This window comes from Hemicordylus capensis, chromosome 3 (genome assembly GCF_027244095.1).
Source record: "Hemicordylus capensis ecotype Gifberg chromosome 3, rHemCap1.1.pri, whole genome shotgun sequence".
Classification (NCBI taxonomy): Eukaryota; Metazoa; Chordata; class Lepidosauria; order Squamata; family Cordylidae; genus Hemicordylus; species Hemicordylus capensis.
Window position 1 is genome coordinate 274,981,884 of NC_069659.1, and position 25,122 is coordinate 275,007,005.

The following is a 25,122-nucleotide window of genomic DNA, read 5'->3' on the forward strand; positions in this document are numbered from 1 at the left end:
CATTTGATGTACTTTCCTTCTTGTTTAGTACTGATGTACGACTGATATCAGGTGTTGGTCACTTAAGGGTAGCTGTATCTTGTGTAAGCTGCTTTTCTTAACCTACCATTGCTTCATTCCTCAAGTTGCCTTGTCACCTCCACTTTGCAAGCTGTAAGAGACATTTGGGTGAATGCAGATGCAAGTAAAAGATTTGAAATCTTTTTATTTTAAAACTGGCTTTTTTGTGAATCACACCACCACTATTATCTTTGTATTCCATTGTACATATTTAGGAGTATACTACTGAACAGTTCCCTTCATCACATATGATTCTTTAGTTGCTGAACTTCTTTCTTTGGCCACTGATATTCCTAACCTATACACAAGGTGGTGTCAGCCAGCCTCATGCTGCATTGCTGGCACCCACACAGATCACTATGCTAGATAACTCTCAGTTCTGGCTTATTCTACAGCAGAGTGTCCTCACAAGTCTAAGTTGTATTGCATTATCTTGGAAGAATTTAGCAAAATTATACACATAGATCTAAGAATACTAGTGTTTCCTGCCTTTGTGGCTTTTACTCTAATGCAGCACAGTGGATCAAGAGTTCCTAGGCATAAATTACCATTAGGTTAGAGAGATACAGTGATCATAATAGAGGAGGATGAGCCATGCAATGCAGTGTATGTGTGGTGGCAAACCCAAGAATGGCACAGTTTTAAAAGCTTAGTGTAGAAGACCTAGTCCTATGAATGGGACCCTAGTAAAGAAAGCTGAGATTCTTGTCTTTTACTAAAACTATAATTTTGAGTAGCTAAACTGAAAATATATGAAAGCTATATGTATTTAAATTTGAGAGATGAAGAGCTTAGACCAACAGTTTTGTTATAGCCTTGTATTTTTGAATTTCTCATCAGCTAATTCAATGAAGTGTAGAAACAAAAACACACCATTAAGCTATGGAACCAATTGGCTTTAAAGAATTGGATTATTTTAATCTAGGTAGGAAAGGTCTATTAAAACCTATTAGCCATGGCGGTTAAACTAAACCCCTCTATTCAGAAGCACTGGATACTAATAGCAAGGGATAGTCTTCATGTTCTTTGTGTGCGTGTAGTACATTTGGCTAGCTCACAATAGATATTGGACAAAACTTTAGTCTACCCCAATTATGTTTGAAGCCCTGCTCAGCCAACTGGTCTCTTGAGGACCACTTTAGAAAGCAAATGAATGCTGGTTGGCCAGCACTTCAGCCCCTGCTGGTGGTTGTGTAGCCTCAGATTTTTTCTTCTGCTGCTGCTTTCAAGTTGGCCTATTAGCTTCTTCTTGCTAATACTAATCTTAAATGTTTAGAAATCAGGATTTTCAGTCTGAATTAAACATTAGCCCAAATGCTAGTAGGTAGTGGGACTGTATCTATTTCATCTCATCATAGTCTTGAGTCTAGACTGCTACTTCAGAGAAAACTAGTCCAATTTCTAGCCTTTTATTCAGCTGCCCTGGCTTGTGAAAGACTGCTTGCCCCAGCAAATGTATGCCAGCATTCTTTTGTTCCAGTGTGTATTTGTGTCAAACTAGTTCTGAATCCAATTATAGCCTTTCTTTGGTTTATATTTCAGTATAGTAAGGGTATGATTTGCATGTCAGTATCATGAGTAGAAATAATTTTTTTTTTTACTTTTGTGGATCTGGGAATGGGATAAGTAGTCTCACAATATTGAAGCAGCCCCAGTAGTGCGTGAGGGAGAGAGGAATATGCAGTGTGCAAAAGTTAAATTCAAAAGCTGTATAAAGGATTTGCTTTCACAGGGAAGCTGATTAGAATGATTTTCCATCTGTAAAGTTTGTACTGTATGAGACAGCTGTATTATTCCTATATCCTTGCTTAGACAATGTAAGACACACTGATGCCTCATATTGCTTGCAACTCAGCTTTTGTAGTATTTCATTCCATAGCTCATACTTTTCTCAAGTTGGTGTCAAACTCTAGTTTCCATACAGAGTGCATCTGAGCTTCTCAATATTTAAAGAATGAGCAAGAAAACCTCTGCACCATTATTTAGCATATTTATAAACCACCCAAAACATCTCTGGGCAGATGTTTAAACATTTTCATATTTTAATCAGTTAAGACAGATTAAAATATGAAAATTTAAACACAATGAATTCTATAAGTTTAATTAAAAGCCTGGATGAATCCATGTCTTAATAGCCTTTTTTAAAGCTGTCAGAGATGGGGAGGCTTATTTTGGCAGGGAGCACATTCCAGAGCCTTGGAGCAGCAATGGAAAAGGCCTGTCTGAATAGCCACCAGATGAGAAATCACACACAGACCTCTATCTCAGTAGGCAGCAGGGCTTATAACAGAGAAGGCATTCCCTTAAACATTTAGTAAACTGAATTCAGAGCCTATAGCTGGAGGCTTCAGCATAGACAGCAGAGATCTTATTTTAGCAACATATGAGGCTTTGCAGATGCTCATACAAGGGGCACAAGCATGCTAGGTATTTCCAGTAGCCCAAGAACAGCCCTTTCAGTTGCTTGGCATAATAGTAGAAAGCTTGTTTAAGAACACTCATGAGTAGTGAGTATTACATTATGGGTGCTTTGTCCAAATTTCTAGTAGCTAGCAGTTAGGCATTTATTGTCCTTTAAAGTTAAGGGACATACGAGTTATGTTCTTATAAGGGACTTAGACAAATGCATGGAGAACAGGTCTATCACTGGCTACTAGTCTGGTGGCTGTGGGCCACCTCCAGCCTCATAGGCACTATGCTTCTCTATTCCAGTTGCAGGGGAGCAACAGCAGGCGAGAGGGCCTGTGGACTCCCTAGAGGCATCCAGTGGGCCACTGTGTATAACAAGATGCTGGACCAAATAGGCCTTAGGCCTGATCTAGCAGGGCTCTTCTTCAAGTCAATCTACATGCTTCTAGAGTAGGCCGGCTCTACCTAGCCCACCAGCTGTTTTTGAACTCCAATTTCTAGTGGCCAATAGCCAGGGATTATGGGAGTTGTATGCCAACATCTGCAGGAGGGCCGATGTTGAGCAGCCCTTTTCTAGAGCATGGACTTCCATAGTAAGTTTCACAGGAATAGTGTCTATCCAAGTTTGTTCTTCCATATTAGTGCTGTTGTACTTGCACAGGAGCAGGCAACGGTAAACCCTTTGTGTTCTACCAAAGAAAATCAACTGGACAGCACACTTTACCTTTTACTGGTTCAAGGACCTATATAAGGCTGTGAAGTGTCACTTCAGCCTCCTAGCACAATAACTAATCTCTGGATTGTTTTGTGCCATGTCTTTACTCTGTCCTTGCACCAGTAAAAGGTAAAGTGTGCCGTCAAGTTGATTTCGACTCCTGGTGCCCACAGAGCCCTGTGGTTTTCTTTGGTAGAATACAGGAAGGGTTTACCATTGCCGCCTCCCGTGCAAGTACAACTGCACTAATATGGAAGGACAAACTTGGATAGACACTATTCCAGTGAAGTTCTTGCTGTGGAAAGTCCTTGCTCTACAGAACACAGCAAAGCAGCTAGTGATATGCATTTTCAGTTACGTTAGTACATCACCTGTCTGGATGTAGGCTGCTGTACTATTAAAAGGTCCACTAGTGAGACCAGAATTACCCTAATTCTTTGGGGAAATATCTGTAGCCCTTTGTCCAAAAGAAGAGCTCCAGAGTAAGTAGTGCTGTGTAGGCTCCAAATCCTGCCCAATCCTACTTAAACCACCTAAACAGGAAAAATGGTCAGTACAGCTATCCTTTTCTCCTCACTTTGGTTTCCACTCAAGACCTTAGATTTGGATATTATGATCATTGAAGTACAAGTGGAAAATGAAGGTTGCTGCTCATGGAACTGTGGTGGGAGAGCCAATAGGAAGACAAACAAGCCTTGTTCTAAGTACTTTCTGCTGTATATTAGAACTCATTTTAATTAGCAGAGCAATCCTATCTGTGCTTAGACAGAAGTTCTAGGTTTCCAATGGGGCTTACTTGAACATGTACATATAGCAGCCTTGCTCTGCAATATGAACATGGGCATATGTTTTCCCTCCCACTAATAAAAATTGGTTGCAGGCCAGTTTGTTTGTATCTGTCCCATGCAATTGGCTTGTGTACTATGGACAGTTTCATCCAACAGAAGACCATCTTATTGCGAGGAGTGGAAGAGTTCTAGTGTCTTAGAAGTTCATCTGTGGGACATAGGAAGCTGCCATATACTGAGTAAGACCATTGGTCTATCTAGTTAAGTATTGTCTTCAGACTGGCAGCGGCTTCTCCAAGGTTACAGGCAGGAATCTCTCTCAGCCCTATGGAGAAGCCAGAGAGGGAACTTGGAACCTTCTGCTCATCCCAGAGCGGCTCCATCCCATGAGGGGTATATCTTACAGTGCTCACACATCAAGTCTCCCATTTATATGCAACCAGGGCGGCCAATTTTAAACAAGCTCTGCTTATCAGAAGCTGCAGCCCAGGGCTGCCATGAAAAACTTCAAGCAATGGATTCTATCTCATTAAGCCCTCGCTTTTTGCTCATTATAGACATGCAAGCGAAGAAAATTATGCAACGTGCTTTGTTTAAAGTCATGTAAAAGAGACAACCTTAGAATGATAAATGGATCTCACCGTGGACCAGTATGCAGGTGCCACAGACCCCCACGATAGGATCCCTGGTAGTTTTGGCTTAGAGGGATGCAAGAAGCCTTACATCACTTTTTGATTGAAGTACCACCTGTGTCTTTCTCCATCTTGTAGGGGTTTGCACAGAACCAGAAAACCCAGATCAGCTTGAATCAAACAGGACTCAAGCCAAACAGGGTCCAGTCTGGTTTTGTGCACACTCTAATCAGACCCAGTTCGGTGGAGCTCAAAGCCATACTGGTAAGGGGAGATCCAGTAAGGATAAGTTTAATTTTACCTTAAACTTGCCAGTGGAGCTACCTCCCCCCACCCCTGCTGGAGCAGGTGGGCACAGAGGTAAATAAAATGGCCCACCACCAGCCCTGTACCCACTGAATAACTTTAAGGTATATTTTAACTCCCCTCCTGCCCCAACTCACTTTAGTTCAGCCTCCTGGTCTCCTTACCGGATTCCCCTTTACCAGTATGTTCTGAGCCCAGCTCAGCCCAAGCCCCATTAAGCCAGCTCACACATTCCTATGATCTTGGCACCAAGAAGGGACTGTGGCCCCAGCACAACAGCTTGCTAAGCAGAAACAGATTATGTTTCCCAATGTAGAAAAAAAGACTTCTGAAAATGACATTTGCTTGTTTATTTTTCACAAATTCAAGTTTCCCTGCAGGAATGCAATCTTATGCTTCAGCAAAAATCTGGATATCCCAACTAGAAACCAGAGTACTGGCAGCAATACATATATTTATCTGTTCACAGAGTGAGATGTGTATTATACAAATGTAGAGACTATATAACTGTAGAACCCCTTCAACATTAAGCAGATGCTCACAACAATATTGCATGTCCCTGTATGGGGAAGAACCATTCACTAGGGATCAGATCAGTACAACTTATCATTATAGAGTCTTAATTGCCTGCCACAAGCTTTCAGATAGATGCTCTACCACAGCCATTTTATCCATAACAGAGGCTTCATCTTCCAGCCATAACTAGACCTTTTCAGTTACATACAGATGTAACTGGCTGTATTTCACAAGGCAGCTTCTGCAATTTCTTTGAAGAAAACAGGTCAACATGATCAATTAGAATGTGATATTTTACACAGAACGAACTAGAGGCTGGTATTTGTTAGCTGGGTTGTTGTTTTTGACACAAGTTGTTTCATTTAGGCCCTTTGTTATCCAACTATTCGGACTTGAGTGCTTTCATAGTCCATTGCAAATCTGTTTGGTCAAGTTAGCCTTTGTGCCTCTTACATGTTTGAAGTATAAAGCGCATCAATTTGGCTCCTGAGGTATTTGGATATTTCTGCTCTCTTTGCCTTTAGTGTTGGGGTCAAGAGCCCATTTTCAATTGTGAACAATTCTGGATGAAGATAGAGATCTTTCACCTGGTTGTAAAGAGAATGTTGCATCATGATCAGAAATGCTAGACATGCTTGTAAACATCAAATGTTCTCTCTAGGATGCACAGAGCCATTTCTAGAACTACCTATGGTAAGGAATTCCTTTGAAGCAAGTGTCCAGTCTTCCCTTGTGTAGGCATTCCTATTAGAGATGTGTAGGGAAGGCCCCAGACTGAAGTACCAGCCACCATTTTATTTTATTAAGATTTAATATACCACCCAATCCACAGCCTTAGGGCGGTGTACAAAACAAGAAGAGCATCCGAGTTAAAGGGCAAATGCCTGGTGGAAAAGAAATGTCTTCAATAACATTTTAGAGGCTGAAAGGGAGGAGGCAGACTCAATCTGGGGGCGGGGGGCGTGTTTCCAGAGTAAAAGTAAAAGCCCTCCCACAGGCCCTTGTACTATGGACCTCTACGACCAGAGGCCAAAAGAAGGGCAACCTAAGAAGTTTTTGTTGCTCTACAACAGATAGTGCCTATTTCTTCAGTCTGTGATATTCCTCCTCAGCTATCTTATGTCATCTTCTCTCCCCTACTGCTCAGTACTGTATCATCCAGTGCAAGCCACTTTGGGAGTCCATCCTGGCTGAAAAGCAGCTGAGGGCTATGATTGGGGCCTTTTAGATTCAGAGGCTTGGGGAAATGTTCCTTTCCCACTTTCTCTAACTGAGATAATGCACAGCTTCTGCACGTTGTGCAACTGTTCTGTTCCACCATGTGCACAAGTCCATTTGCACAGTATTTCAGCCACTGTAATAACCCCAAACAGTGAAGTAACTTAATACTGAGGTTATATTTTAGCTGTTCTGTTTTACTCCTTGAATAAAGAGGATTGCTCTTATTTCAGATCCTAAAGCATACTTTGGGTGCTCCCTCAAACACAGGGTACTACTACAAATACAGTGTATGTAAGACAGTTTGTCATTGTATGCAGAGCGCAACAAGCACTATTCAGATACTATATTGTTCTTCATGCATCCAGACATCTGAGTTCAGGTACATGTTTCTGTATGAACTGTACTTATGTTCATTTTAAGAGTTATTCTGGGCACAATCCCCTTCAAATGCAGGACACAAATACATGTACTGATGTGTGTGCATTCAAGATGTTAATCACTACCTGTATATACTATACACAGATAGTACAGGTATTGGACATATGTTAACAGGGCTGTGTGTGTTTCATTTCTAGTGCATCTCTAATTTAGCAGCCTCAGTATGTGTGAAGCCATAGTAATCCAGCAGTGTCCTTGCCTTGTCAAAACGTCAGCCACAGTTTGAGGTGGCTAGAGGTTTGGACTATGTGTGCCAGCATTACACACAAACCCATCTATCATCCCTCCTGAATTACCCCAAAGTTTTTTGGGATCTCAGCAGTAAGATTTAAGGCCAGCTAAAACGCACTGAACAATTTCAAGGTCTCTTGTACTTGTAGATCTATGACCACCGTTAAATATGCTGGCCTCTTAAACAGAGCTATTAAAATCCCATTTATGCATGCAAGCCTTCAACCAAGCTTCCAACCAATGTTGGTTGAAGCTTAACTATGCTAGCCACATGAGCTTTTTGCAGAGTTTTGCATTAGAACAGATTTTAAAGAGCAGTTTACCAGCAAAAGCTTCTAGAACCAACTACTCACTTGCTCAAATGATTTGAGGCCAGCTTCTTTTCCCAACTTGAGCAGGTCTGTCAATATACCCTTTTTCACTACCTAAAAACAAACATGCAATGAATTTTACTTAGCATTTTTGGAACAACTGTCATGCTTTTAAGTCTAGAAGCAGAGACTGCAAACATGAACTGTACAGTACTGTGTAAGATTCATGTTTTAACTATAGGCCAGTTATCCATACAGTAGTGGCAAGCAGAACTGTTGTCACACTACTAAAAGCAGCCGTGAGACAAATCCAAGATACTTAAGGAAGCCACCTCTCTGCTACTTATTTCCCTTTCTATCCCTTAATCCTATGAAATGCAAGGCACAGTTGTCCTGCACATCTATCTTCAAGTAATAAGACCTCCTACATTCTAGGAGTTCAGTTTGTCCTTTTGATGAATGCATTTAGGTAGCATTTATAGCACCACCATTTCCAGGACTGTTAATCTGAAAACCTTCAGTAAGGGTACAACCCTCCCACTCAAGTGCCATTAGATTTATTTTAGTCATTCTGCTGAACAAGAGCACACACTTGCAGGATTTCAAGAAGCAGAAGTCCTTGCCAACCAGACTAGTCCCCACCCTAGAAGGTTATATGCAGATGTGACATGACACTGCACCAAAGAGAGAGTCACCAAGCATCGTCCAGTATCCAATCCACTGGTGTATTGCTCAAAAGATATGAGTCACTTTGTACCCAAGCTTCAAGTTAACATTTGCATCACTTTCCAATGAAGCTACACACTACAGGCAATGTACAAAGCTGAAATGGAATTCAGTTTTAAAGTGGCTATGCCTGAAGCTCAACATAAACAGTTCAAAAACTTCCTCTTATGTGACTCACTAGCCCAGACTAAGCTGCCAACACTTACTAACTGTAAACTAGCTGTAGACATATTTTTTCTAAGTCACTTTGGAGTGCTACTTCAATCCAGCTTGGCAGGCAGGCTATACCAAGGGCTTGTGCCACACACAAACCTTTTCACAATCTAGCATCATGCATCTACTTGTATGTGAACCATCAGTGGATTTTCACATCACCTGAAACCTATGCTTTTTCAGAAGCCCATTTGCACAGTCAGCTACAATGCCATCTGCTGCTGAATAATCAAGTCATGCCCATTTGTCTGCTAATCAGTTCTCATGTTATTACGCTGCAAAATCCAGTTTAACTAGACGGCACAGTGCAGTATAGCTTTCCCTAGTTAGCTGAAGGAGCTGTCTTCTGTAAGTAGGGGAGGGAGTAGCACTTACTTCATTTTTGCATAGTTCTTCATATGAACCTTTTACTCCCAGCTTTGCAGCAAAGTCTGCAAGAGTCTCTGCATCAGGAACCACCACACCCACCACGAAAGACTGTTGAAGGAAGCAGATTAGCATTCAGACTCCAGGCATTTTAGGAAAAAGTACTTGACATTGAAGATCCCCATGCACAGAGTCATAGGTGAACACAGGAAGCTGCCATATACCGAGTCAGACCATTGGTCGATCTAGCTCAGTATTGTCCACACAGACTGGCAGCGGCTTCTTGTGGGGTTGCAGGCAACTGGAGCTACCAGGAGGAAACCTGGAGCCTTCTGCTCTTCCCAGAGCAGCTCCATCCCCTGAAGATAATATCTTATACAGTGCTTACACTTCTAGTCTCCATTCATATGTAACCAGGGTGGACCCTGCTTAGCTAAGGGGACAAGTCATGCTTGCTAACATGACCTGCTCTCCTCCTCAGTCCCTTCTGGTCTGGGGCAGAAATCCTACATGCCATTTCATGTTTGGAAGCAGCCCTGTCTTTGTGTTAAATCCACAGTAAGCCACCACAACTACTTAACACATTCCACCTGCCCTCAAAGTAGGCCAGCCAGCACCTAGTTCTCATCTGAACCCAGCTCTAAGGTGTGCCATTACCTGTAAGCTGTCTCCATGGATGAAGACCTGTGCTACTGGAGCACTTCTGATGTAGATGTTTTCAATCTTTTCAGGTGCAATGTACTCTCCCTGAGCTAGTTTGAAGATGTTCTTTTTTCTGTCAATGATCTTCAGTACACCACTCTACAAAACAGTGTTACAGTCAGCAAGTTTCCTGGCTTAATTGTTTACTTCAGTCCCAAGCAGTTTCTTCTGCTAGAATTTCTATGGTTGTGCATGTGCTCTTTTGTATACGAAGGGTCCTAAAATCATGCCCTAAAATTACAGGGGTGCAGAGGGGATTAGACCCCTTTAGCTACTATTAGGTGAGCATGATTTTGATAGTGGTGGGGGAAGCTAAAGGTGGGGCTTGGGGATTGTACAGAGCCACACACTTGCTCTTGCACTTAAAGGATCTTCTTTAAAGAAGCATTATTTCTGTAGTCCGGGATTCCTTGCAGAATCAGCAAGAGGGCATGCCCTCAACTCCTGCCTGTGGCATCTGGTGGGCCACTGTGTGAAGCAGGATGCTGGACTAGATGGGCCTTGGGCCTGATCCAGCGGGGCTGTTCTTATAGTAGAGTCAGCCTTCTATCCATACCTGCTGTAAAACTAGCTATGATCATTTAACCTGTGACCCCCCATTACTGAAGTTAGCTATCTGGTGTCACAACACGTTGGTTGGATTTGGGGAATGAGTTTACACTACATCATTTTTGCCCAACCATATTTGCCAATGCTCCAGAAAGCATGCCCTCAGGCTACTACTTGTGTTATACTATACCAGCTACAGAATTTGTATTCAAGTGCAGACTGGGATATATTAAGATGTAATGGTGTTATTCCTACTTTATTTCTGCTGCAAGCCAAAAGTTAGTGCAAGTTTTCACACATGCAACTCTTCAAATAGTAGTTGCTCTGCCTCATGTTTACTGGGTGTCTCCTGTTTCATTTTGCAGGGATGACAGTCTTCCTCTCAGCTTTAGAGGAGGGGCTGTGGGGGAAGATGATGAACTCCTACAAGGCTAGACTCTTTGTCTCTAACTTTAGGTTTGGAGCCTTTTGGTGCTTTGAGTCATATGACCCGGCTACTGGATATTTTCTGAACCAAAATTCAGTGACCACTCCTTACCGGCATCCATTTCCCAATGTCTCCTGTGTGAAGCCACCCATCCTTATCAATAACTTCTGCTGTTTTCTCAGGATCCTTCAAGTAACCTTTGAATACACTTGGCCCTTTAATGCAAATCTACAGAAGACAGAGAGTTGGTATTAGAGTTGTTTAAAAGAAGTTGATCAGCCCACAATGCTATACCAGGACAAGTACTTACCTCCCCTTCATTGTTAGCTGAAAAATAGTTCATTTCAACAACATCATCAAGTTTTATTATGTTGCAAGCCAGGGGTGGTCCAACATGGCCTAGAGAAGAACACGCACATGGAAAAAGTTAGTTTGATCATCAAAGGATTTCCCTTCTTTACCTACTTGACAGATGTTTAGGTCAATAGAAGCTAGAACATCATCGAGTGCATGTTGCTGCATTTTAACACTGATTAGCCCATTCTTTTATTGCCCCTTTTTGAAGCTATTAAATTTATATTTTACACTTTAGAAACTATTACAAGCAGCCACTTTAGGCTACTGGAGCCAATTGCAAAGTTGAGAATAAAAATATACAGTCATTTTCTCAGAACAAGATACCAGCTTCTTCTCCCTTCTACCAACCATTAAAAATATTGATATAAGCAGTTTAGATACCAGGGTAGATTTTAAATACAAAGTCTACAGAGCTCCAGCTCCTCCCAGACACTAAATGTTAATCTCTTATTCAAGGACCCAGAGGCGGTGCAAGGGTGCAGTTGTATTCCCCCTGTGAATTTGGAACCAGATCAGTGGTTCCGCAGCGGCAAAGAAGGGGTTAATTTCACTTCTTTCTGCTATTCTCACTCTCTCCCAGCAGGAAGCAGCAGCCTGATTTGTTCTTCTAGGGTCTTGGGCTCCTCCCACTCTGGCAGGCCTCTGAATGTACTGCAATTTGACACGAGGATGATGAAGTTGCTGGCTCTTGGGCTTGTCTCCCACCAGGAAATAGCAATAGCACTAGCACTTACATTTATATACCGCTCTATAGCTGGAAGCTCTCTAAGCGGTTTACAATGATTTAGCATATTGCCCCCCAACATTCTGGGTACTCATTTTACCGACCTCAGAAGGATGGAAGGCTGAGTCAACCTTGAGCCCCTGGTCAGGATCGAACTTGTAACCTTCTGGTTACAGGGCGGCAGTTTTACCACTGCGCCACCAGGGGCTAAAGTAAAACATAAAAACATCCAAGCCTTATTTGGGGGAATGTGTGTATACACACACATGAGAGAAGTAATCTCAATTTGTGTGCATGTGTTTGTGAGAGAGTTTTACACATTAAAAAAATCATTTTCAGTTCTAATACAAATTTGTAAGAAAAACCCTCTCCATCTCAACAATAAATTTTCTTTTGGGAAATTAGTCAGTTAAAATGTATTATAAACTTTTTTTAAAATGAGAGAAGGAAAAATGCTCTAACAAAATGTTGAGGATTGGGGTACATGTGGCTAAAAGTAAATATAAATATATATATATGTTATAGACACATATCCCGTTCTTCCTCCAAAGAGTTCAGAGTAGTGTGCATGATCTTCCTCTCCACTTTTATCCTCACAACAATCCTGTGAGGCAGGTTTGGAAAAGAGGGAGAGAGACTGACTCACCTAAAGTCTTGCAGCAGGTTTCATGACTGATTGGGAGATGCCAAGTCCCCAGTCCTAATCTTAACACTCTAATCACTACAACACAGTGGTTCTAAACAGTGTGTGCATATCGATTGCAGGACAAACATGACTGCAGGAGAAGGAGACTAATTTTTAGCAGTGAAGTAAACTAGTCGAGAGGAGAATGTTAGATACCTTAGAGCATGAAAGGGTTTAATTATCAAAATGTGGGGAGGCTCTGGGCCCAAGCCCCAGATCTTTTAAGTACCTAGCAACACCTGCAAGGGAGAGAAGAGGGGAGAGTGGCAGGATTATGCATGCAAAATTGGGTATTGGCAGGTATGGTCAGAATTTCTTCTAAAATATATATTTTTTAAATTCAATCTTCCTCCAACTGTGTTTTGGTGTAAAGATTTGTGCATTCAGCGAATTTAAATGGCAGGGCAAGGGGCAGGGGAGAAAGGGAATGAGAAGAGGAAGACAGAAAGTGGTGCAAAGTGGGCACGAGGTGACAGAAGGTGGCATAAGACTGTGTGGCTCCCCAGAGGTTCATCAGAATCCAATCCGACCCTCCACCAGATTTGTGTTGGACACCTCTGGCATAGTGCATTTGCAAGAGAGAGAAAATCCAAGCCCCAATATTTTTTTATTGGGGGGAGCATTCCTGTTGCACCCCCTGTAATTTCATCCTGGATCTGCTCCTGCAAAGACCTTATCCCATACCTAGCCCATCTGAAGAGCTCTTTCAGTTCTCTTTTGGACTCTCACCCTTTCCACATAACATCCTGATCTTCCCACTGAGAGTTTGAGGTCCAAGACATTGTCCCAGTTTATACTTTACAGTTCAAAGCAATACCTGTTGTCCAGTCCCCTGGCAATGAGAATGTGCAACCAGCTGTACATTCTGTCTGACCATATGCTTCAAAAATCTGATTAGAAAAAAACAAGTACTTTAATATTAGAGGCAGCCCTTGAGTTCCAGTTTGCAATTTTGTTGTGCATGTTTTAGTCAACATACTGGTGTGAGAAGTACTGTATTGAGTCGTTTGAATGCCTAGCAGCCCAATCCTAAGCATGTTCAACCAGGAGTAAATTCTACAAAGGTCAACTGGAACTTAATACATTTGCCTAGGAACAGAGCCTAAATAAAGTATGCTGTACAGATTGGTTTTTAAATGGTGTTCCACTCTTTCACATAGAGCTTGCATTTTGTAGGACAGTTGTTTGCAGTAAGGTCCTAGACTCAGCGGTAGCTCTAGCCTAGTTATAAAAGCAGTGTGCCTACCACTTGTGCACTTAGATGCAAGTTTGAAGTGTTGGATGGAGTGCCATAATCAAATCTGCAGGGGACAGTATATGGGTGCCCCTTGCAGTGCTGCATTGGAACCTGTAGGATGGGAAGGAGGCCTCTGTAGCAGAATGGAGGTCAATGGTACCCCCACCGCGCCCTTGTAAAAAGGTAGAGTCCCAATCAGAACATGCCTCTGGGTCAGTGTTCCCTGTAGCAGGGATTCCCAGATGTTGACTGCAACCCCAGCCAGAGGCCATTTCAGCTGGGGATGAAGGGAGTTGTAGTCAACATCTGGGAATCCCTGCTACAGGGAACACTGCTCCAGAGCCATATGAAGTTGCATTAGCTGTTTTAGAACCTTCCACATGTTCACTGAAGAACTCAGCAGTTAGTAGCCTGTTTGTTCACAGAATGCCCTACACCACACCATGGAAGTTATGCTCTTATTCCAGTTAATAATTGACTATACCAAGTATAAAATTAGCCATTAGGCCTTTGGTGCATTCTACAGAGTTTCATGATATCCAAGATACCATCCAACCTAATCACACAGTTCCAAGTTCAAGGAGAGCAGGAAGAAAAGAAGTTCCTTCTCCCATATCTGTTCTTCAGACAACTTGTCACTCACACATTCCACCCTGCCAATCTTTTGTAAAGGAACGGGCAAGTTCCACAGTAATTCCAAACAGAAAGAACTCTGTTCTTTTGCAGAAACCATATTCCTCACCCACCTTACCCGACATCCAAAGGCTGCTCTGAGGAATGTAAGGACAGACTGAGATATTGGTGCAGCTCCAGTTACTACTATACGCAGGTTTCCGCCCATCATTTCCTGTTGAGTAATAAAGAGAATGTAGTCAATACACGTGTCCACATTAAAGCTCTTAGCAGCATTGTTTCATACCCAGTCTTAGCAGTTGTATAGATGTCTGTTGCTAACTTGAAATGTCAGAGCAGCACATACCTGAATTTTCTTGAACACTAGTTTGTCCCAGAGACTAGTATTTCGGAAAATGCCCTGCTTCACTTCAGCATGTTTCCTGGTCACAGCAATGTTCAGCATTAGCTTCTGGAACTTTGTTTGGGCACCACTTTGTATCTGCAGAAAGTTAATCCATTGTATTACAAACACTGCTGTGAACAAGCCACTTGCACATGAATTAACTTCATTCTGTTAAGTTTGGGGGTGCAGGTATCCATGTACTCCCTACCATTATGGCCATATTCCTGGTTAACGTGCTGGCATTTTACAGCCTAGTCATTATGTACTTTAAGGAATGAGCACCAAGTGCTTCATTGTCTAATGAGCTTTTGGTTTTTGCCATCAAATTGGTATACTAAAGCCAAAATATTTAAGAAGTTTGTATCTAAGATACATGCTCATTATTGTCAACTACTTTGTTTAGGTTACCATTTAAGTGTCTCACCTTGTCATAGATCCTATTGAGTAGTCTCGGCACCACTGGAAAGATAGTTGGCTTCAATGCTTTCATGTCATCTGTTAGAAGTTTAATATCTCCTTGAAAGAATCCCACTTTTCCTCCATTGCTGTACATTAGTGTCTAGAATGAACAGAGCATAACCATGAGTATATTGCAAGAGCAATCCGGGTGAAGACCACCCGAGCTCCAAGCCAAGTTCCATTGAAATGGTGTAGAAGCAAGTCTATCTCATTACAGACATTTGAAATGGTAGATATTTGTAAAGTAGGAAAGGGGACAGATTGCTACACTGTATTTCTAGAGCAGGCCTGCTCAACTTTGGCCCTTCTACAGATGTTGGCCTACAACTCCCATAATCCCTGGCTATTGGCCACTGTGGCTAGGGATTATGGGAGTTGTAGTCCAAAGATAGCTGGGTAGGCAAAGTTGAACAGGTCTGTTCTAGTCAAATCTCCCACCAGAGATCCAGTCCCAGTTTCTACTCAAGGAAATAAAAACACAACTGATGAAGAACAGTTGCATGTTTTACACAGTAGACCGACATCTAGTCTCATGCTGTTCAAGTTAACTGCCTTTGCTGTACCCAGCTTTTCTACTACAGAATTGGATTTCAGAGAGTACTTAAGGCAGGACTCCCCATCTTGCTTGGACATTCTTCAAAGTATTCATAGAGCCACTTCAATTGGGAAGGGACCCAATCCTGCTTAGAGAGCCATTATGTGGCTACAAGTACCCTCTGCATAGCCACTCACATGTGAGTGTCAATGTTTTGGAGCACCCAAAAGCCACTGTATCTCAAGTAAAGGTCGATTTCTACTCCTGGCGCCCACAGAGCCCTGTGCACCCAGGGAAAAACACTTACCTGCACTGCTCTCTCAAACATATGAGCCAGAGGAAGATAGGATATGGAGATATCAGATGCTCCAAAAGGAGTTGTCGTCTACAAAAAGAAGCAGTAGCAACATTTTTTAAAAGTTTGGTAAGAGTCTAACCCTGCTTTTCAGCCAGTTCTGAAAGCAGCTTATCAGTACAGAATAGCATCCACAGCCAGTGTGCAGAAGGAAGTGGAATTATTTTTACATTTATATCCCGCTCTTCCCCTGAGGAGCTCAAAGCAGTGTACATGGTTATTTTTATCCTCACAATAACCCTGTGAGGTAGGTTAGGCTGAGAGAGATACATGACTGACCCAGAGTCACCCAGTGAGTTTCATGGTTGAAGGGGGATTTGAACTCGGGTCTTCCTGGTCCTAGCCCAACACTCTAACCATTACACTATGTTGGCTAGTTCTTCACTTCTCATCCTCCTCGCAGCTCTACCATCAGTAGCAGTGTGGGATGTCACACCATTGGCTGCAGCTGGTAGAATAGGGAATATCAGACCCAGTGAGACTGTGGAGACTTCTTTCACTAGTGGAGCACAATAAGGCTGTACTTGCTCCCACCCCCCACAGCCACCAGTGCTGCATTCCTCGCCATTGCAGAGGGTCCCTTGAGTTTTCCAGTGAGTCTGGGGGCGGCAGAGAGGGTGGAAAGCAGCAGACGCTTCTGTGAACTAGTCTTCCTGCATGCGCTGCTATGGATGGTCAAGCTTCTGCTCAGTACACAAAACTAGTCCATCTCCCTTCCAGAAGGGTAGAGGTGGAAGGAAGGAGACACATTCCAACTGAATTGTCTCAGGCATCTAAACGTCTTAACCTCTCTCACACATTCTGCTTACCCTGTTAGCCTACAGACCAATAAGTGTCTCCCCAGTATGTACATGGCTCTTTACCTCTAAGCTTTTTATGAAGGCAGCAGCATTGGCAACAACACACTCATGTGTCAGCATGGCTCCTTTAGGGTTACCTACATACAAGTATTCAAGAATTAGTATCTGGGCATAAGGAACTAGGCATCCAGTACATTTTAGGGACAGCATAATGAAGCATTTCTAGTCAGGGCAGCTTGGGTCATTTAATTAAGCTTAGGTTGTCCTATGAAGACAGGGCCATGCAAAGCAAGTGGAGATCAGCTTGAACAGAAGGTACCTAGTCCTAGCTTATGGACACAAGCAAACATTCAGAAGTTTCAACTCGGGTTTCACCTACGTCATATTTTAAAGGGATCCAGTCTTTCCTTTCTTCCCCAAGGTGCTCAGCTCCCACTCACTATCTTAGCAACTGGAGTGAATTTCACCGAAATAGATAGGCAAGTTTTGAGGCTTCTATTCAAGCAGCTTATCCAAGTGAAAAAGTTTCAATAGCTCAGTAAGGATTACTGCACATCCCGATTAGTCACCCAGGAGTTTATGATGTAGAAGAGGAGGATTTTATTCAGAAGCAACTTAACACTTATCAGCCAAGGGTATTAACAGTCAGATGGTACATTTAAAGCATTTGAGTTCAAATTAAGTTACAGTACAATGCTAGTGATGAAACAGTTGCCCAAATCACATACCCGTTGTTCCACTGGTGAAACAAACGATACTAAGATCTTCTGGTTTTGGAGGCTGAAATGATACAATTGAGTCCAAATGGGTCTAAGTGTACAAGAATAGCACTGTGATGGATAAGCACAGTTTTGAGTAAACTGGAGAATACTTACAACTGGTTTGTTTAAGTTGTCTCTCCCTAGTGCCTATAGAAAAATGAAGAGAATAGGATTAGTTAGCACAATTGCCTTGTCTCTGGATGAACATCTGAGCGCCCAACCCACCCTTGCTAACTAAGCAAAAGTGGTTTTCTCCCTAGTTGGCAAAGGAAAAGAAACTGGCCCTATCCATCCCCAGAACAACATCTCTCCAGTGGCTGTTGCTGGTGTCTTTCTTTTGTTTCTTTTTTATATTTTGAGCCCTCTAGGGACAGGGAGCCATTGTGTGTATAAACCACCTTGATAACTTTTGTTGAAAAGTGGTATATAAGTATTCTTATTCGTATCTTGCTATAGTTTCATTTCTCAAGTGGCAGATTATTTGAAGTAATTGAAGCTTCCATCCAAAAACTTTTGAATACAAGTGTTCATTTGCCTTACTAGTTTGGGCTAGTCAAAACTGCATCTAGGCCAGCAAGGTGCATTCAGCACTCATGCTTGCAGAGATGATCTTGGCCATGTTACTGCCTGTCAGCTATAGTGCCTTGCAGTTCATGTGATGGGTTAAAACTACATGTCTTTAGGCCTAACACACATGTTTGAACTGTCAAGATACAACTTTTATGGGTATCTGCAGTTACCAAGGATATCACAGGCTATGTCAGGGTTCTTTGTTTATTAAAAAGACCAAAAAGATTCACATAAGAGTTGGAAAGGAATGGTGTGTGTAGTTTCCCTTTTAAAAAATATTGTCAATATTACAAATGAAAGTCTAGTATTATTGGGAAGGTAGCCATTTACAAAGCCTGTATCCCACTCTGTTCAGCAGAAGCAGTCTTGCTCAAAAAAGAACTAAGGGTAGGTATGATACCATCTGACAAATATTTTTGGAGGAACACTGTGGGTTTGTTCTGATGTTCAACCACAGTATGCCAGAACATCATTTTCAGTATCAATTAGCAGTCTCTGAGGAGTCTGACCTTTTAGCATGAGTAGCCCTGCATGTGACAGCAGAGCTCCAGTGAGCCAGATCGAGTGCACTTATTCTGGCTTTGAGAAGATTAAATGTTCAAGTAGAAGCAGACTCTGCAAGCAAGGGGATTCTGTACCTCAAGTTCTTTTAATGGCAGAACTTCAACTCCTAAGGTAGCTCCTTTTTCCTTTAGTTTGTTGTCAAAGGAATCCATCAGAACAACAGTCTTCAACCCTGGGGTCTTCCCTTGTTCACAGTTCTCAAGTATCAGTTGTGCCTTGTCAGGTTTGTCACAAATCACAGTAGATAGGTCAGCTGTAGGAACACACATACTTTAGGAGTTCTATCCAGAGGAACTAGAGTATAACAATGAAATTCTGACAGATCAACCCCAGTTGGCTTGTGTTACTCCAAAAGAGCTAGAAAGCAAATCTCATATGCTTCAGGGCCACTTAGTCCAAGCCTTGATTCCTTCCAGAACACTGTTGCAAAACCATTTTAGAATGCTGGGTAGGGGAAGTTTCACAATATTGCTCAACACCAATACCACTTAGGAGAGTCACTTAGGGCGCTCAAATGCATGCATCATCACTCAGTGGCCCTTTATCTGGAAATGCTGCATAGTATGAGAGCAGTTTGCATTGGAGAAGGGCTGAAGTATTTAACACCCACCTGCTTTTAGTTTTCTCCCTTTAATCAGCTTTGACCCCTCTCCCCATTCTAAACACATGCTTCACTGAGGGAGAAGAACTGCTGACAGGAGAGCTGGAGCAGAAAACAGTGGACAGAGAAAAACATCCCCGCCCACACTACTTGTGATCCCAATTATTCTTCCCAGTGCCGCTTTGCCAATTAAGCGAGTAGATGAAATGGTACTGATGCATTTGTTGTACAACTTGGCCCTTACCTGCTCTAAATGCAAGTTGTATCATGCCAATAGAACACAATTTAATGAGTTGTCATCTTGCTCAGACTAGTACAGGAAGTCTATAACTCATATGCCATCCCAAGAGACATCTTCTTGCAGAACTGGTTTGAGCTTTGTTGGTCTAGGTTTACCAGTTTTCCCCATAATAAGCATTAAGGTTAATCTAGCCAGTGAGAAGAGACAACTTGAAGGTACAGTTTCAACTGTTACCAAGAAGACTGCATTAGTAATTTTATTATTCCCCCCCACCCCTCACCATTACTGGAAGTTCCAGGACACTAACATTTAAGGAAAAGGCTGAACAACTGAATGTAGACATTTAAGCCCTTTATCCCTAATTACATTTCCCCTCAAGAGTTGTTGCCCCCTCTGTTTGAGGAATCCTTCTTTGGCTCAAGATAACAGTATCTCTCTCTTTCTCTCTCTTTAAAGAAGAGCTGAACTACAGCATCCTTTCCTACTTAGGTTTGCCAAGTGGCCAGCTACACCGTTTACTGTTGGAGATCCAGCTCCAGATGGCATCATCCTTTTGCACCAGTAACCCTAATGACCCCTAGGGGCATTGGGAATAGAGATAGATAGTCAGGGTCTCCTTCACTTTCCTGTTTATTTCTGCCTCTATGACCCCTCTATGGATAGAATGTACTCAGGAGGAACTTCCTGGGAGTGACTTCCTCCTCCTTCCCAGAATGATTCTAGTTCTTTCTGAGCACCAAGCTTTTATAGGTGTCTCTCTGACCAACATGTAGCCAACTGTTAGATATAGGTCTATTCTATCATCATGTACTTCTGAATAAAGTAGATTAGTTTAACCTTACATCAATCTCCATGCTTATCATTTACAAGCTGTTGCCCCCAGATCCTGTTAACTTCTGCTGTAATGGGAGTTAGCTCCTGAAATACTCTGCTATATGAGTAAATACCTCCAACGTTTACAGCACAGCAGTCTATTAGGTATCAAGCCACAATATTCACACTGGCTGAATTTATCAAAGCAGCAGCTTATAGTTCCAGTCAGGCAGTAATCTTGTGAGAAAATGCTTGATAGCAGCATGGATGAACAACATTTTCAAGAACTAAAGTAAAGTGTGCCATCGAGTCGTTGTCGACTCCCGGTGACCACAGAGCCCTGTGGTTGTCTTTGGTAGAATACATGAAGGGTTTACCCCAGCCATTTCCACACAGTATGAGATTATGCCTTTCATCATCTTCCTATATTGCTGCTGCCTGATATAGGTGTTTCCCATAGTCTGGGAAACATACCAGCGAGGATTCAAACTGGCAACCTCTGGCTTGCTAGTCAAGTCATTTGCCCGCTGTGCCATTAGGTGGCTACTTTCAAGAACTAGGACTTCATAATTACTTACCTTGCCCCATCCAATCATGCATAAACCTTTTGCAACCGAACTATTTGAACTGCTCTCATTTTTACCCATCTTTAAAGAGCTAGTACAGCAATATCACATTTGAAAGAAACAACTCTTTAAGGCTAAATGAACCAATATTCTTCCCCACTAGCTAGCCATTGTTATTAGGGCTCCTTGCCTGTATTTGCAGCCTTCTCTTCAAAGGGCATTTGTTTTTATTTTTGAAGAGTCTAGTTAGAAAAGCAGAAGTAACTGCAATTATTTGTTACAGGAACCCCTCCTGCTTGCCTAATCCAGCCATGCCTTCTCTGCTGGCCAGTTGGTCTGTTCTTTCACAGGCAGCGGCCTGATCAGGGATGTAGCTATAATTGAACAAGGTCTGAGACAACTGACCCTGAGCCTCAAGGGAAAGGTGCCCACCAGCTGAGTGACAGCTTGCTCCTCTCTCCTCTTCCACCTCCTGTGAAGAAGGTAGGGAGAGGCCTCATCTTCACTCTGTCCCAGGGCCCACTCCAACCTTGCTACACCCCTGAGCCTGGTGATGGGAAGGAAAGGAATGAAGGAATGAAAAGACAACACACAGAAGGAATGAAAAGGCAAATGCAACTTAAGAGGGTCCTTGCTAGTTTGATAAGAAAATATCAAGTAGTGCAAATGAAAGTTAACTCTTTCACTGTGCTCCTGATCAGGGTCAAGCCCTATACACCCTGTTTGGAATTTATGGAAGTCTAACACACCGACAAACACACACACACACACACACACACACACACACACACACACACACACGGTTGGAAGCAAGCAAGCAATTTTTATTACAGTCTCAGACTAGGGTTGTGCACGGAACTGATTCGGAGGCCCTTTATGGGCCTCCGAACCAGTTCGAACGGTGGGTGTTTCCGCTGGTTCAAAGGTGGGGTGTGCTGCTTTAAGGTCAGGGGAAGGTACACTTACCCCTCCTGCCGCTGTTCCTCTGCTGGTGCTCCGTTTTTAGAAAGTCCATCGGGGCGGCAGCATGCCTCCCTGCTGCCCTGCTTACTGGAACTAACCAGAAGTATCTGATGTGCCTGCACATCAGATACTTCTGGTTAGTTCCAGTAAATGGGGCAGCAGGGAGGTACACTGCTGCCCTGATGGACTTTCTGAAAACAGACCACCAGGAGAGATAAATGTTCCCTTCCCCACCTTTAAAGCAGCACACACATACCTCCGCCTTAGAGTCTCTCCCGCCCGGTTCTGTGCACATCCCTAATCTCAGATCAGAATAAAGTAAAATTACATAAAACAACTATTAAAAGCCTGTGGGTAAACTGGTTGGAAGCATGTGTTTGCATGTACATCTAGGTTGAGCCTTAGCTTTTCCACAGAAGAGCCCTGCAGTCACCACACCACCATTGGTGGCATCTTCAGTAGTCTGCTTTCCAGTAAGTGATTGGTATGCTGAAGACTATATCAGAGAGCTGCAGATATCCTCTTCTATATCTCCACAAGCTTTTTTGTAGACAAAGATACATATTCAGATTTTACTTGGTATTAAATAGGTCCCTATAAAAAGGAGGAATAGACTAGCTTTCCTCATTAAGTGTGGGTTTGTGAGGTGGGGGTGAAACCTTACCTTTGTTAATGATGTACACAATTGCCTCTGGCCCCAGAGTATCATAAATGGGAACAGCAACCATTGAATAAGTATAGCAGGCAAGTTCAGAGATGACCCACTAAAGACAAGAACAGAACAACAATATGACACTTTATTCCAGTTTACAGAACATTACTTTAAGATCAGGCATTTGCTAGAAATATTCTAGTAAAGACTCTAGACCTTGTTAGGAGAGCTTCCCCCCACCTTGCAATGTAGCCTCATTACTTGCATTTAACAGAAGCTACGCCTTATATTGAAGCGAACTTCAACACCCAAAAAGGAACTGCTACCATTATCTATAAGTGCCTGCAACAACTGTGTAAATTAAAAGAATCATATTAGGAAATCCTTAGGACATCACATACCATTTCACAGAGGTGATCTGAACAGTATTGGCATGCTACACATTCCTCTAAGTAAACAAGACAAGACTGATACATTACGCAAAGGGATGCCACTCATTCCACATGGTTGCAAGATTATCAGGCAAAGAATCCAGTTCATCTACTGAGCTGCTCCAGTATATTAAGGTAACCAGTTCAGACATGTACCATTTACAGCTATAGCCTCTCAACAGGAGTTCCTATAAATTACCTCTGGTCTATTCTGGGCAAAGATGCCAATGAATTGGTCCGATGATGGCTTACATCCTTTGTGCAGAAAGCCTGATCCCAAGTATTCAGCTCTATCCAGAACCTAGAAAGAAGCCACAGTCACTAAAAATCCATAGAAGTCAAATTATTTGTTCAACTCCATGTCTTTTAACCAACCTGTTGGTAAGACAGCCATTTATAAGGTTGTTTTGGTTTTCTGTATCCTAAACAAGGGCCATTTTCTGCAAAGTAAAGAAAGGTTATGAATATAGAGTGTGCATTTGTCTTCAGGCAAACTGAAGAGACTACACTTTTTAAGCAAGCATGACTTTATTCATACACATTTCGATACTGCCACATATGCAAGTCCCAGTTTGAAGTAGATCCATCTTATCGGTTTCTTCCAAGACTGCCTAGAGCCCAAACACCACCACCCTCTAAATCACCTTGCCCAGCCATGGGAGATTGGAGATAGGGGTGAGTCCGAACCGGTCCGGCGGCCATTCTAAAGAATGGCCGAACTGCTGGACCGGTTCGGCCCTTGCTGGTCCGGGTCCGGGTGGGGGGTATTGCTTTAAGGGCGGGAGGGCTTGCTTACCCCTCCCGCCTCTTTGCCCCCTCCAGCGCCCGTATTTAACAGACTAACGGGGCTCTGGAAACCAGCCGCCCCCGCCCCCCTGCCACGGGCAGATTTACCCACCAAAACTACCAATACCCCTGCCGCCGCCGTCGCCCGCCAGCCCTCCCTCCCTCCCAGCTGCCCGCCCGCCCGCCTGAGGACTCACTCGATGCTTTAGAAAAAATGAGAGGAGCTACCGGACGGAGCTCCTCTCGCTACGAAGGCCTGCTGCATACTGAAGGCGCTTTGCGCGCGCGCACATGCGCACGCCACAAAGGACGCCGATCGCCGGAGGCCCGGTCTACCCGCCGGGAAAAGGCCTCCGATCGCCGTTTTATCCAGACATCGAGTCCTTCCCAAGGACCTGGGATGGCTGAATTTTATTGTCAATTGTTATGGATATCGTCGCAGAATATAGGCTGTTCCCAGTAAAGCTGCTTTTTTTAATTGGCTGATAGTGATTTCTGTGGCCCCTATGGTGTTGAGGTGCTCTTCAAGGTCTTTTGGAACTGCACCCAGGGCACCAATTACCACTAGGATTATTTTAGTCTTTTTCTGCCACAGCCTTTCAATTTCAATTTGTAGATCTTTGTATTTTGTGATTTTTTCTATTTCTTTTTCTTCTATGCTGCTATCCCCTGGTATTGCTATATCGATTATCTTAACTTATTTTTCTTTCTTCTCGACTACCGTTCTATCTGGTGTATTGTGTGGGCAGATGTTTGTCTGTTTGTAGTCGGAAGTCCCATAATATTTTTACATCTTCATTTACTACCACTTTTTCAATTGTATGGTCCCACAAATTTTTGGCTACAGGTAGCTTGTATTTTTTGCAGATGTTCCAGTGTATCATCCCTGCTACCTTGTCATGCCTTTGTTTGTAGTCAGTCTGTGCAATCTTTTTACAACAGCTTATTAGGTGGTCCACGGTTTCATCTGCTTCTTGACAAAGGCGGCATTTGCTGTTTGTTGTTGATTTTTTGACTTTTGCTCTTATTGCATTTGTTCTTAGTGCCTGTTCTTGCGCAGCCAGTATTAAACCCTCTGTTTCTTTCTTCAAGTAACCATTCTTAAGGCATTGCCAGGTCTTGGTGATCTCTGATTTTCCACTTATATTGTGCAAATATTGACCATGCAGGGGCTTATTTTTCCATTTTTCTGCTCGGTTCTTGACTTGTTCTTTCTTGTAGGCCTGCTTTCTTTCATTGGTGTTGAATAGTTTCTCGTTGTTGACCATTTGAAGTGCATCTTCTTCACTGTCCTTTATATATTCTTCAAGGCCTCTTTTCTCCTCCTCTACTGTTTGATGGACTTGCACCATTCCTCTTCCACCTGAGCTGCAAGGGAAGTATAGCCTATCTAC

General features: G+C 42.8%; 1 protein-coding gene across 3 annotated transcripts in view; it reads right to left on the reverse strand.

Moving 5' to 3' along the window:
- Window positions 1-5,245: 5,245 nt before the first annotated feature.
- The window catches only part of ACSL5 (acyl-CoA synthetase long chain family member 5), a 50,235-nt gene continuing 30,358 nt past the window's right edge, over window positions 5,246-25,122 (reverse strand). For all 3 annotated transcript variants that reach the window (XM_053312228.1, XM_053312226.1, XM_053312227.1), the window contains exons 4-21: window positions 23,318-23,382; window positions 23,142-23,243; window positions 22,524-22,623; window positions 18,750-18,928; window positions 17,656-17,688; window positions 17,509-17,560; window positions 16,844-16,917; window positions 15,933-16,010; window positions 15,056-15,190; window positions 14,593-14,727; window positions 14,365-14,460; window positions 13,194-13,266; window positions 10,921-11,009; window positions 10,722-10,838; window positions 9,590-9,733; window positions 8,942-9,043; window positions 7,670-7,741; window positions 5,246-6,013 (exon numbers count right to left, since the gene is read on the reverse strand). In XM_053312228.1, the coding sequence (XP_053168203.1) occupies window positions 5,876-6,013; window positions 7,670-7,741; window positions 8,942-9,043; window positions 9,590-9,733; window positions 10,722-10,838; window positions 10,921-11,009; window positions 13,194-13,266; window positions 14,365-14,460; window positions 14,593-14,727; window positions 15,056-15,190; window positions 15,933-16,010; window positions 16,844-16,917; window positions 17,509-17,560; window positions 17,656-17,688; window positions 18,750-18,928; window positions 22,524-22,623; window positions 23,142-23,243; window positions 23,318-23,382 (1,784 nt within the window). In that variant the 3' untranslated portion in view covers window positions 5,246-5,875. The remainder of the gene's footprint in view (window positions 6,014-7,669; window positions 7,742-8,941; window positions 9,044-9,589; window positions 9,734-10,721; window positions 10,839-10,920; window positions 11,010-13,193; window positions 13,267-14,364; window positions 14,461-14,592; window positions 14,728-15,055; window positions 15,191-15,932; window positions 16,011-16,843; window positions 16,918-17,508; window positions 17,561-17,655; window positions 17,689-18,749; window positions 18,929-22,523; window positions 22,624-23,141; window positions 23,244-23,317; window positions 23,383-25,122) is intronic.